Below are 12,492 nucleotides of genomic sequence, written 5' to 3'. Positions count from 1 at the left end.
TACGCAACAACAGCAGCAAGAATATTAATTGCCAAGAATTGGAAAACTCAGGAGCTACCCACTGTGGAAGAATGGCAGATGCAACTGATGGACTATATGCAATTAGCCGAGATGACCGGCAGAATTCGAGACCAGGGAGAAGAAAGGATGGAAGAAGACTGGAGGAAATTTAAGATTTATTTACAAAAATATTGTAATCTGGCTGAGTGCTGAATTGGATGCCAGTGCAGACAATTGTCTACCATTAAATTAGATTTAAGGTCGAATTATATGTCAAACCAAATTAAGATTATTAATTAAGATGAATTAAATGATAATTTGTTTGAAACTAATTTAATAATGATGTAAGTGTATGCGGGAGGTGTGGGGGAGTCCCATGTAATAATTGAGAGATGTTAAATGGACAATGATAAGTGCTTATCTAATATATGCTTTATTTGAAAACTTTAATAAATATATGATAAAAAAAAAAACAAAGGAAGCTCCAGACTATCAAGGTTTTTTTTTCCGAGTTCGGTTTCTATCTGGAATCAGCTCTGACGCAGCGATACAGCAGAGCAGGAAAGCGAAAGTAAGTTGCCTCTAGCGGTTACTGTTTCCGTTTCTCCCATAACTTTTAAAAACTTTTTGAAACTTTCTGAAACAAAGTTGAAGCATGCTGCCAGCTTAAAGAAACCTAAGATATATGCTAAAAGGGAGAACAGAAAGTATTTGGGTTTATTTTGAGATTGTCGATGGAACGGAGGAGTTAAAAGAGAAGCCTTCGGTCCTTCCTGCTTTTCTTTTTCGACTTTTTTTTTTTCCTGAAGATATATAGTATTTCTTTTTCTTTTTCTTTTCTGAAGATAAACAGCATTTGATATTACGGACAGAGGTCAATCTGAAAAGGCCACAACCCCAATTGAACAAAAATTTTAAATCTGAATGGGACTTATCAACCATATTCTCTAATTGAACTTGGCCCCTAGTGGTAGAAACTGGTAACTACAACTTGTTTTTTTTTTCTTTTTCTGAGATCTTTCTTGGCCAGTGGAAAATTTTTTTTTTGAACTGTCTCTGTATAGAAATCTCTAGTTTGCGTGACCTTGGCAGCTCCCAGCTCCTTTGTACTCTCTGGATGGAAAATTCCTCTTGGGACGTGGTAGAGTGAAAGAAGCCGACTTGCCAGCAAAGAATTTTGTTTACGTTTTCTTTTTTTTTTTTTTATGACTACAATAATCAGTGGAAGAGGAGATAGCTATTTTGGGGCTGTGAAGAACATTCTCTTTCGGATTACAAATTTGGTCTCTAAACCAGTTGGATGATAAGACCCACAACCCTTTCTTGTTATAAACATTAAACAACTTGGATCTGTATGAGGGACAATACACCAGTTGGATTATAAATTGGACTATAATTTGGATTACAATTGTAAAATTAAAGGGAAAGCCGAATTAAGGATTAGCCCGATTGGGGGCAAGAAGATTGGTTCCTATCTGAGACTGAGATATTGGAAAGAGTTGGACTAACTTTGATTTATAAGTAATCTTTTTCCTTTAAATATTTAATGTATTTATTGTATATCGGAATCTAAGTTTTGAAATTTGACTCTATTGTGGAATTTGGTGGAAAGGGGATTATATTCAGAGATATTGAACTAAAATGACACACCAACAAAAGAAAGGGATGGAGGGGGGAACACCAACTGATAGGAGAGCATCTAAACAAGAATCAGACTTTAGAGCAGAAATACTGAAAATGTTCGCAGAAATCAAACAGAGTGAAAAGAACTTGGATACTAAATTGGAGCAAGTGAATAAGAAAATGGAACAAGTCGATAACAAAATTGGGAGAATGGATAAAAAAATTGACGAGACAGTGAATGAACTGAAAGGGCAAATAAAAGAGGTGTCTAAAAGAACACAATTTGTGGAAGAAGGCCTGAAAAAAACTAAATTGGAGATGAAGGAGGTGAAGCGGGAGGAAGAAAGGCTGAAAGTGGAAATAACAGAAATTAACAAATCTCAGGAGGAAATTAAAGATATAATTGCTATGAATGAACTGAGACAGAGGGAGGTTAACCTGAGGCTGAGATCGGTACCGGAAATGCAGAACGAAAATATTAAAGAGAAGCTGATAGTAGAAATTGCGAAGTGGATGGAACTACCAATGGAAGATGTGGCAAAAACAGTACAAAATGCATTCAGAATGAGAGTAAGAACAACAAAGGCAAGGAAATTCCCAGGTGATTGTTTAATTACATTTAAAGATCGGGAGATGAGAAATTTGATATTACAGAGGAACAGAGAGAAAAGACTGTACATTGATGGAAATTACATAATTATTTTTAAAGACATACCGATTAGGCTGTTGAAACGAAGAGATCCATATAAGCCATTGGTACAGATACTTAAGAAAAATAAGATTGATTTCAGATGGGAATTTCCGGAAGGAGTTTCCTTCTTCTACAAAACTAAAAAACGCAGGTTGACAAGCCCAGAAGAGATTGGGAAATTTACGAGAAGGTACAAGGAATTACAAGTTGAAGAAGAAGAGGTGAAGGGTGCAGGAGCAGGAAGAGGATCAGGACTAAGAGATGAGTCAGAATCAGTGGAAGAGGAAGAGGAGCAGGGTAAAAGATCCGAGGAAGAAGAAGAAGACGAAGAAGGAGGTGAAGAAGAAGAAGAAGAAGCAGAAAAGGAAGACAGACTATAGATAAACAAATAAAATTATTTAATTTGACTGCAAGATGGCGTTAAAATTATGGAATTGGAATGTTAATGGGATGAATGATAAAAGAAAACGAAACAAAATTGAACAATTTCTCAAGAAGAAAAATTTGGACATTATATGTTTGCAGGAAACGCACGTGGCAAGAAGACACAGGAAAATTTTGATAAATAAGAGACTAGGGAACGAATTTATATCATCAGATAAAGAGAAAAAAAGAGGTGTGGTTTTATACACCAAAAACAAAATTGAAGCCAAACAACTCTTTAAAGACGAAGATGGGAGAATTATAGCAGTACAGATCAAGTGGCAAGGCGAAAACTTAATAATTGTCGGGATCTATGCACCTAATGGAAATAAGACTGATTTTTATAAAACTTTGGAAGAAAAACTATTTGAATATATGGATCAGAAGATCATAATAATGGGTGATATGAACGGTGTGGTCTCTCTACAGATGGATAGATTAAGAGAAGGAAGAAACAAAGAAGGGAAACTTCCAAAGTCTTTTTTCTCAATGACTAAGAATTGTAATTTGATTGATATTTGGAGGCTTAGACACCCGCTGGAAAAACAATTCACGTACTATTCAGAACCAAATCAGTCAATGTCAAGAATCGATCAAATTTGGGTTTCAAATGAACTGACTCCAAGAATTCAAAAAATTGAAATTCAACCTAAAGTAATCTCAGACCATAACCCAATAGAATTGGAATTAAAAGGATTTGAGGAAAGATCTTTTAGATGGAGAATTAACGACTATTTACTGGACGACGAAAAGATTATGGATAAGGCACGAAAGAAACTAACCGAATATTTTATAGACAATCTTAATAAAGGCACAAAGATTAGTATTGTTTGGGATGCAAGCAAAGCAGTGATGAGAGGTTTCTTTATTCAGCAGAACTCACTGAAGAACAAATTTAGGGAAAAAGGGAAAAAAGAAATCTTGAATCAGATTATGGAAAAGGAGAAAAAATTAATTAAAAAACCAAACAGCTTAAAGATCAAACAAGAAATTAAGATCTTACAGACGCAATTTTCAATTATTATAAATAAAGAAATAGAATGGAACATCAAAAGACTACGACAGAGAAACTTTGAATTTGCGAATAAATCAGGCAAACTGCTTGCATGGCAAACTAAAAAGAGAAAAGAACAGAATACAATCAACAAAATTACTGTGAATGGAGAAGAGAAAGTCTCCCCAAAAGAAATTAGGAAAGGATTCTTGGACTTTTACAGTCAATTATATAAGGATAAAGAAAGAAATAATGTGAAGAAAATTGAAAGATTTTTAAGAAATAAAAAGGTGCAGAAGATCCCGACAGAACAAAAAGACAAGCTGAACACCCCAATTGAAGTTGACGAGATTAAAGAAGTCGTAAAGGAATTGAAGAGAGGAAAGGCCCCGGGACCAGACGGATTTACATCAGGATACTATAAGGAAATGAGCGAAGTTTTGATGACCCCATTGAAAGAAGTAATAAATAATATTTTAAAAACAAGAGAGATTCCAGATACATGGAAAGAAGCATTTATAACATTAATTCCCAAACAAGATTCAGATCTAACACAAGTTAAAAACTATAGGCCTATTTCTCTATTGAATACAGATTATAAAATATTTGCGGGTATCTTAGCAAAGAGAATTAAAAAGATATTAATGAGTATCATCCACAAAGACCAAGCAGGGTTCCTGCCAGGCAGACAATTGAAAGACAATGTTAGAAATATAATTAACATTTTGGAATATCTGCATGCCAGGAACGAGAAGCAAGCGATACTAATGTTTGTGGATGCTGAAAAGGCCTTCGATAACATAATATGGGAATTTATGTTGAAAAATCTTGAATATATGGGGGTAGGAGAAGAGTTCTTTAATGGTATCAAGGCAATATACACAGAGCAGCGAGCTAAATTGATAGTTAATAACGTGGTTTCCGAAGATATAAAAATATCTAAAGGAACAAGACAGGGATGTCCGCTCTCACCATTGTTATTTATAACGGTTCTGGAGGTCTTTTTAAATGCAATAAGACAAAATAGTCGAATAAAAGGGGTAACAGTAGGTCAGAACGAATATAAAGTGAAAGCTTTTGCCGACGATCTGGTTATAACGATGGAGGAACCTTTAGAAAGTGTTAGAGAGGTACTGGAGGAGATTGAACAATTTGGGATGGTGGCCGGGTTCAGATTGAATAAGAAAAAAACCAAAATAATGGCTAAAAATATGGAGCAGGATAAAACAGAAACATTGCAACAACAAACGGAGATTGAAGTAGTGAAGAAAGTAAAATACTTGGGAATATGGTTAACAACTAAAAATATTGACCTGTACCAGAATAATTATGTTCAAATATGGAAAGGTATAAAAAAAGACCTGGAGGTGTGGAATAGAATGAAGCTGTCCTTTTGGGGCAGGATTTCTATAATTAAGATGAACGTGCTCCCAAGGTTGCTATTTTTGTTTCAGACAATCCCCATAATTAAGGGGAGCGGAACCTTCAAAGATTGGCAAAAAGTGATATCAAGGTACATCTGGCAGGGCAAGAAGCCAAGAATAAAATATAAATTACTCACAGATGCGAAAGAGAGAGGAGGCTTCGCCCTGCCAGATTTGAAACTATATTATGAAGCAGCATGTATTTGCTGGCTAAAGGATTGGATTAAGCTTGAAAATAAGGAATTATTAGATCTTGAAGGTTTCGACAACAGGTTCGGGTGGCACGCCTATTTATGGTGTGATAAAAAAAGGGTTCACAAAGGATTTGGAAACCACATCTTCAGAAATTCGTTAATAGAAGTATGGGACAGGTACAAAAGTCTTTTAGAACCAAGGGTCCCACATTGGTTATCTCCGTTGGAGGTCATGTGTGTAAAGAAAGTGAACATGAGAGGTAATTGGGCTACATACGGAGAATTGGTAACGAAGGAAGGAGGAAAATGGCAACTAAAACCATATGAACAAGTAAAGAACTATGTATATGATTGGTTACACTACTTCCAAGTAAATGAAATGTTTAAGAAAGATGTAAAGGAAAAGGGGTATATAGAAAAAGACTCTAGGTTTCAATTGGATATAATTAATAGTGAAAATAAGACTTTGTCAAAAATGTACAAGATATTGTTGGAATGGTGTACGAAGGACGAAGAAGTTAAATCAGTAATGATACACTGGGCTAGAGATTTTGGACACAATATTCAATTTGATGATTGGGAGAAACTATGGAAAGAAAATTTAAAATTCACTGCATGCATGGGATTGAAGGAAAATGTGATGAAAATGTTCTACAGATGGTATATCACACCGGTCAAGCTAGCCAAAATGTATAAAACGGATAATAAGTGTTGGAAATGCAAAGAAAGGGAGGGAACATTTTATCACATGTGGTGGGAATGCAAGAAGGTTAAGAACTTCTGGGAAGGGATATATAATGAACTAAAAAAAATGTTAAAGTATACTTTTGTCAAGAAACCAGAAGCCTTTCTTTTAGGTATCACAGGAAAAGAGATAAGAAGGAAAGACTTTAAGTTATTCCAGTATGCGGTTGTGGCAGCAAGAATTTTACTAGCCCAGATGTGGAAACAGGAAGAAACACCGACAATTCAAGAGTGGAGATCGAAATTAACAGATTATGTGGAGTTAGATAAACTGACTGGAAAAATAAGATATCTTAAAAATCAAAAGTTCATCGAACATTGGGGAAAGTTTGTAGATTATCTGAAAAACTTATGTGATTCACAAACAACGCTAGTGGGGTTTCAAGAAGCACTGTAAAGGCTAAGATGTACTGTTTGGAAAATAGATATTGGTAAAGGTGAAAGTTAAAAGGCAATGCAAAAAAGGAAATGCGTTATAGTTAAGAGTATATATGGATGATTACCAGAAAAATCGAAGGAAGTCTAAAAAGTATAATCTGTGAAAATTTGGTTAGAAATATATGCTCTTTGTTGTAAACTAATAAAAAGTATATTGAAAAAAAAAGAAAGTCACTCTACACAGAAAGCCTGTTTCTGAGGAATAAGTAGCCAAAGGAACTTAAAGCAGAACATATTCTTGGCCTTCATTTCCATCTCTCTCCGCCTCATAAGGAACTTGTTCTATCTCCACTGACAGAGGCAGCAAGCCTCTGAAACTCAGTCACTGGGAATCACAAGTAGGGAGACTGCTCTTGAGCTCAGATCTTGCTCACAGGCTATCCAGGGACATCTGGTTGGCCCTGCAGGGACAAGCTGGAGAAGGCAGCACTAACAGGCTTCTGCCATGGCCATTGGATGGTGGGAGGACATCTGAATGGTGCTTGAGGCTTCATAAAATATTGAGAAACTAAGCTTGAAAACACCAGTTGCTGGGGTTTTCATCCTGCGATCTGAGGAGGATACACCTTGCTTAAGGGGCTCACCTTTGTCTTGAGGTATATTGCCACTCTGCATGCCATCTTATTCTCACACAGGCTTAAGGTTACCTACTATGCACCCACACTATTCATCTTGCAGGCTTCTGACTTGTGTCAGTAAAGAGTCAATTGTAGACATGGAGTTCATTTGATTATACACTCTTAGGTTGCAATCCTAAGGCTTAGTGGTGGTGAGAAATTGAAGGCCATTTCCTCACCTTATCCAGTGCCCTGCCAGACTCTGGCTGCCATGGCAGAAGTGAGAGTGGAGGTGCACTCTTTCACTCCTTTGTATTTTTTCATTAATAAAACCTATTTCCCTCTGTCATCTGGGCTGGTATAATTCAACCTCCAGTTTTCATGTGCACTGGGGGACCAGAAAAGCATCAGTTCTCCACATTTCCTTGAAAAGGAATTACCCCCAAAATAAAGTAGTCACACACTCCATGAATCCAGCTTTGACCCACTCAGAACTTTAGCAGCTACAGATACATTGTATATATATGACATAATAAACACTCACCCGTTTGGTGTAATCCATGGCCTTCAGAATGGAGAGGTTGAGGGTCTCCAGAGAAGCCAGAACATCTTCATAATCTCCCATGTGGTCGGTAAAATAATCTGGACCCCGAGGATATTGCAGGATTAAAGGAGAAGGGAGGGGGAAATAAAGGATAACGTTTTAATCATACTTGCTTGCCTCAAGGGAACTGTCCAAATTGAAAACTTGCTGTTTCAAAGTGTACCGGCCAGGAAATATTCCAACTTCTAAAAACACTGCACTCCATCATGTTTAGTAGGTGAAAGGGGTTCAAATCATAGAGCTGGGCAGCGGCGACAGGCTTGTAGGAAATGCCATGCTAGTCCCAACAGGTGGTTGTCCAGCCTCTGATTGAAGACCTATTCAAAGGGTTGTTAATAGTTGAAGGCAAGTTCTTACTGTGCTGCTACATTTATTTTTGAGGGATAATTTGCATGACCTTTTCTGTACACCAAGATAGTAGTTGAAGAGATTTTTTGTGTGACTGGGCCAGAACACCATTAAGCTGAAATGTGTAGAGGAAAGAGGGAGACCACAACCATTTGTCACCCCCTAACACTTTTGATCAGGATTGTTAGCAGATCTTGCCTGAATCATTTCCTGCCCATGCTCCCTCTCTTTTGACAGCCCCAGATCAGTCCATGTGGACCTGACTCAAGGTGATCCAGGGCTACCGTGACCTAGTCCAGGCAAATACCAGATCAGCCTGAGTCATGCTGATTTTGTTCGGGACCTGAAATTTGTCTAGACCAAATACACAGCCCTCAAAAATATCTGTAGGTGAAATAATCCAATAAAATAGTCCTATTAGTTGTAGCACCAAACAACTGGATGGTACTAGGTTTAGGAAGGCAGATCTTGATGTCATGGATTGGCTAGATGCAGAGGAGATATGGGAGGCACCAGTTGGTGAACCCCTAAGGAAAACCCCAGGGAAAGAAGGCTCAGAGTGAGGGGTTTGGTGGTGGGATGACAGGAGAAGAGGAAGGAGGTGTGGTGGAAGCTGAAGTGGGTAGGGAGAGTCTGTGGCAGAGGGCAGTTCAGAGCCAGAAGCAGAGGCTTGTGAGGAGGGGAGCCAAGAGGCTGATATGAGTTGGGCTGGTGAAGAAACCAGGATGTCTCCCCCTCCTGCTGTGACCAGTTCCCCTCCCCGCCCCTGGTCTCCCAGGAGCAGAAGAGGTATGAAGAGGGAGGAGCAGACACAGACATGGCGATGGAGTCTCAGATTGCTTGGGAAGTACCCAGGGGAGGAGGAGACTTAGGCAACTGTGCGGAGGCGGGGACCTTCAGTCCACACAACTGCCTGAAAGGGGCAAGATCTACCGGGGTGTGTTGCTGTGCTCACTAGGCCTGGCCTCCTGAGCTGAACTTGTTTCCTTGAATAAAGAGTTAATTTCACTGACACATTGTGATTTATTGCTGACCTGCCTCTGATTCCCGCTCCTGACACTTAGCTATGAACCTCCACCCGCAGATCTAGATCTAAGTAAGTTTTCCGTCTTTATTTTTTTTAAAAGTGCAGAAATTGGTGCTACCATAATCTCTAGTAGAATAGAAGAAGCAATTCATATTGAATTGACATTTCTTACAGAACTCTCCTATAAATAACCTCAAAAGACAGTCCATTAATTAGCCTCCCTTGGCTTAATTAAAATGCCATATATCTCTCTGAACAGCATGCAGGATGAAGGGAGCGATAGCAACTGCTGGAAGAGCAGTGAGGAGTCCTCCTTCCACTGTGATCCACAGCAGCTTGAGCCTGATTTTTAAAAAAACCCCAGCCACCTAATTTCCAGCAGCTGCAGATCCTCACCATACAAAGGAGTGAAAAATAAATAAATAAATCACTTTGCAGAGTTGGCTTTTAGAAGTGAGGAAGGGAAGAAGTAAATCCTTTTCTGGAGATGATAAAGCAAAACTTGTGACACAGTCCATAAAACCTGAGGAGGAGAAAAATAACTATTGCGATTTTGGCAAGGGCAGGCACTGAAAATCTGCACATGTAAAACAGGATTAAATTGTAATTTTGATTAAAAAGCCTTTGCAAACACAAGAGAGAGAGATTTCACCTGGACCAACGGGAGATTTGAGGCACTTGCAAATACGTGCTGAGGGTAAGCCTAATGCAAGCCCAATGGCTGCTTGCTGGACACTAGAAGGTTGGTTTATTTATGCCGTAGCCTTTCAACTGAGAGATTCTCAAGATGACTTAGAAGAGGTTGCAATAGTTAGGGGGGCCACCAATGTGACACACGTAGGCACAGTGTTGCCCTTGAAGTCTTTCCCCCAGCAGCAACAAAGCCTCTCAGCCCCCATCCCATTCAGGGGCCTCTTAGAGCTGAAGGAGGAAGTTGGAAGAGTGATGCCAAGAGAACATGCACAGAAGTGTGCATTCTAGACAGGGATGGGCAAATCCCTGAATTCTCCCTCCCTCTCTCTCTCTCTCTCTCTCTCTCTCTCTCTCTCTCTCTCTCTCTCTCATTTCCTCATTTCTCCAGTCTTAAGTTCAGTTCTCCACATTTCCACGTCACGTACCTTTTTATTTTAAAAAGTCCTTATTAAAATGAACCAGCATGTTAGTGTGGATTTCACTAATCTACACATTTATATCTCTGCTTAGCACATGAATTTTTGCACACATTACTCAGCGAGAGAAGTGCATTGCAAAATTCGGGAGGATTGTAAACGGTGTCTGCATTTCAGTTTGTGCTTTGTCTCAGGGAGTGCAATTAGGCAGCTTCATCTTTAAATGAGAACTGAATCTAATTCCTTTTCCATCCCTAGCTGGAAAACAACAGCTGAACATGGGTTACGTGTGTTGACATATTGGTAAGAGAAGTTTAATCCTGAGTGGGCTATGTGATCCCTAGGTCACTGTAGGTGCAATTACTATCAAGTGCAGGTAAGCATTTGCCAGATGTTTCTGTTGTGCCTTTGGGCCAAGAGTTTATTTTTAGCAAAGTACATAAACATCTGAAGATAAAATATGTATCCACTACCTCTCTCAACTTGATCTCAATCTCAATGTCCTAGTTAAGAGAATTGTCTAGCAACATTAATTTCCCCACTTCTGTTTCCTACCTCGGTGTAACAGTCTGAGAAGTACAATCTAATCTACTTGTGACTTGGGGGTTGGGGTTCGAGAAGCACTCTGTCTGTTGACCGAAAGCCTTCATGTGTCACAAAGACAGGCAGGCCAGCCTCACCCCTGCGATGTGAGTCTTACATGACCCCATTCATACAATCAACCAACTTGTGAAAGGGCTGTGTGTGAATGGAATTGACTAAAGGGGTGCCCAGAGGGTTCAGCAACCTGGTCCAACAAGTTCTGCTATTGTATATTCTCTATGTGTTGTGCATAGAGCCCTTTCAAACCTTGGGGGAATGGCATTCCAGTCACATATACTTTTTATGAGTGTGGAACTCACCAGAACCCATCTTTCCCCCTCTTTTCTCAGATATGAGGAGAGGCTTCAGCAAGAGGTTAAATCCCTGGCATTTCAAGGTAGAACTGGGAAGGACCCCTGTCAGAAATCATGGAGAGCCACTGTGGTCAATGTAGGGCAGGGACAGGGAACCATCAGCCTGTAGGCCAATCTCAGACCACAGAGGGGGTCAAAATTGGCCTGTGAAGCTATTTCTCAAAAAACATGCCCACCTGCCAATCAACTGATGTCACTTTGATGAGGGGTACAGACATTCTTCATTGGCTGAGTGTCAGCAGGATTTAATCCCTGCTCATCAGCTAATGAGCAGGGGTTCGATTCCACAAAGACACAAGGCCAGAGAGGGCTCTTATTATTGGATTCATGCCAGGATCCAGAGAAATTCCTTCTCAAGAACAGGATGACACAATCTGGAGCAAACTATGTGAACATACAGAACTGCTGCCATAGGCTGGGAACAGGAACACACAGCTAAAGCCACACACAGGGCTGCTTGAAAGCCATTTTGAAAGCAGCCCTCTGCTGCTCTTTGAAGCTCACTTTTGGAGGTTGAAAGAGCAGTGCAGGGCTGCTTGCAAAAGGGCTTTCAAACAGCTCATACTGTCCTCTGAAATCCCAGCAATCACGGCTTCAGAGCACAGCAGCACCTGATGTCATAGCGATGTCACATTTGGCCTGGTGAGGTCAGGAGATAATGGTCTGGTTTGCCTGCTAGGAAAGATTCCCCATGCTAGATTTAGGCAAGACAGTGGAACTTCTCAAGTCGAACGTAATCCGTTCTGAAAGGACTTTTGACTTCCAAAATGTTCGAATTCCAAGGTGCGGCTTCCAATTAGCTGACAGCTAGGCTTTTTGCAGATTGGAAGCCATGGAAATTTGGAAAACCGGAACACTTACTTCTGGGTTTTCGACATTCAGGAGTCGAAAGGTTCAGGAATGGAGCGGTTTGAGAACCGAGGTTCCACTGCACTGAGCTAGGCGAAGTACTGGGCTGCCTATCTTATATGGATAAGGCAATTATATATTTTTTATTTTTGTCTGGATGAAAGCTCAGACACTACAACTGGGGTTGCCTGGATAGGTAGCTCAGTGGTACAGCATCTGCTTTGCATGTAGAAAGTCCCAGGTTTAATCCCTGGGGTTGTCCCGTTAGTGTGGACAATAGTGAGCTAGATGGACAGATGGTTTGATTCAGGATAAGGCAGCTTCCTGTGTTCATTTAGGGCTGAAGTGCTGCTGCTGTGCATGTGGGGACACTCTCCTATAGCAACCCACTTTCTTTTCACTTACCATCAGCTAACAAGGATAAAATGTGTGGCCTTGCCTTTGCTGGAGGTACTTGGAAAGGGTCTGGTCAGCACTGCTGTTAGAAAATGTGCTCTGCATGCAAAAGACG

General features: G+C 39.8%; 2 protein-coding genes across 2 annotated transcripts in view; both read right to left on the bottom strand.

Moving 5' to 3' along the window:
* SMPD3 (sphingomyelin phosphodiesterase 3) overlaps window positions 1–12,492 on the bottom strand; it is a 590,910-nt gene that overhangs the window by 146,580 nt on the left and 431,838 nt on the right. The window lies entirely within an intron of this gene.
* NECAB2 (N-terminal EF-hand calcium binding protein 2) overlaps window positions 1–12,492 on the bottom strand; it is a 162,962-nt gene that overhangs the window by 74,817 nt on the left and 75,653 nt on the right. Inside the window, exon 5 of the mRNA XM_083624970.1 lies at window positions 7,633–7,730. Within this exon, the coding sequence (XP_083481096.1) occupies window positions 7,633–7,730 (98 nt within the window). The remainder of the gene's footprint in view (window positions 1–7,632; window positions 7,731–12,492) is intronic.

This window comes from Podarcis filfolensis (genome assembly GCF_964270895.1).
Source record: "Podarcis filfolensis genome assembly, chromosome: 8".
NCBI lineage: Eukaryota > Metazoa > Chordata > Lepidosauria > Squamata > Lacertidae > Podarcis > Podarcis filfolensis.
Note: the sequence above shows the minus strand (reverse complement) of the source record. Positions and strands in the feature narration are given on the sequence as shown.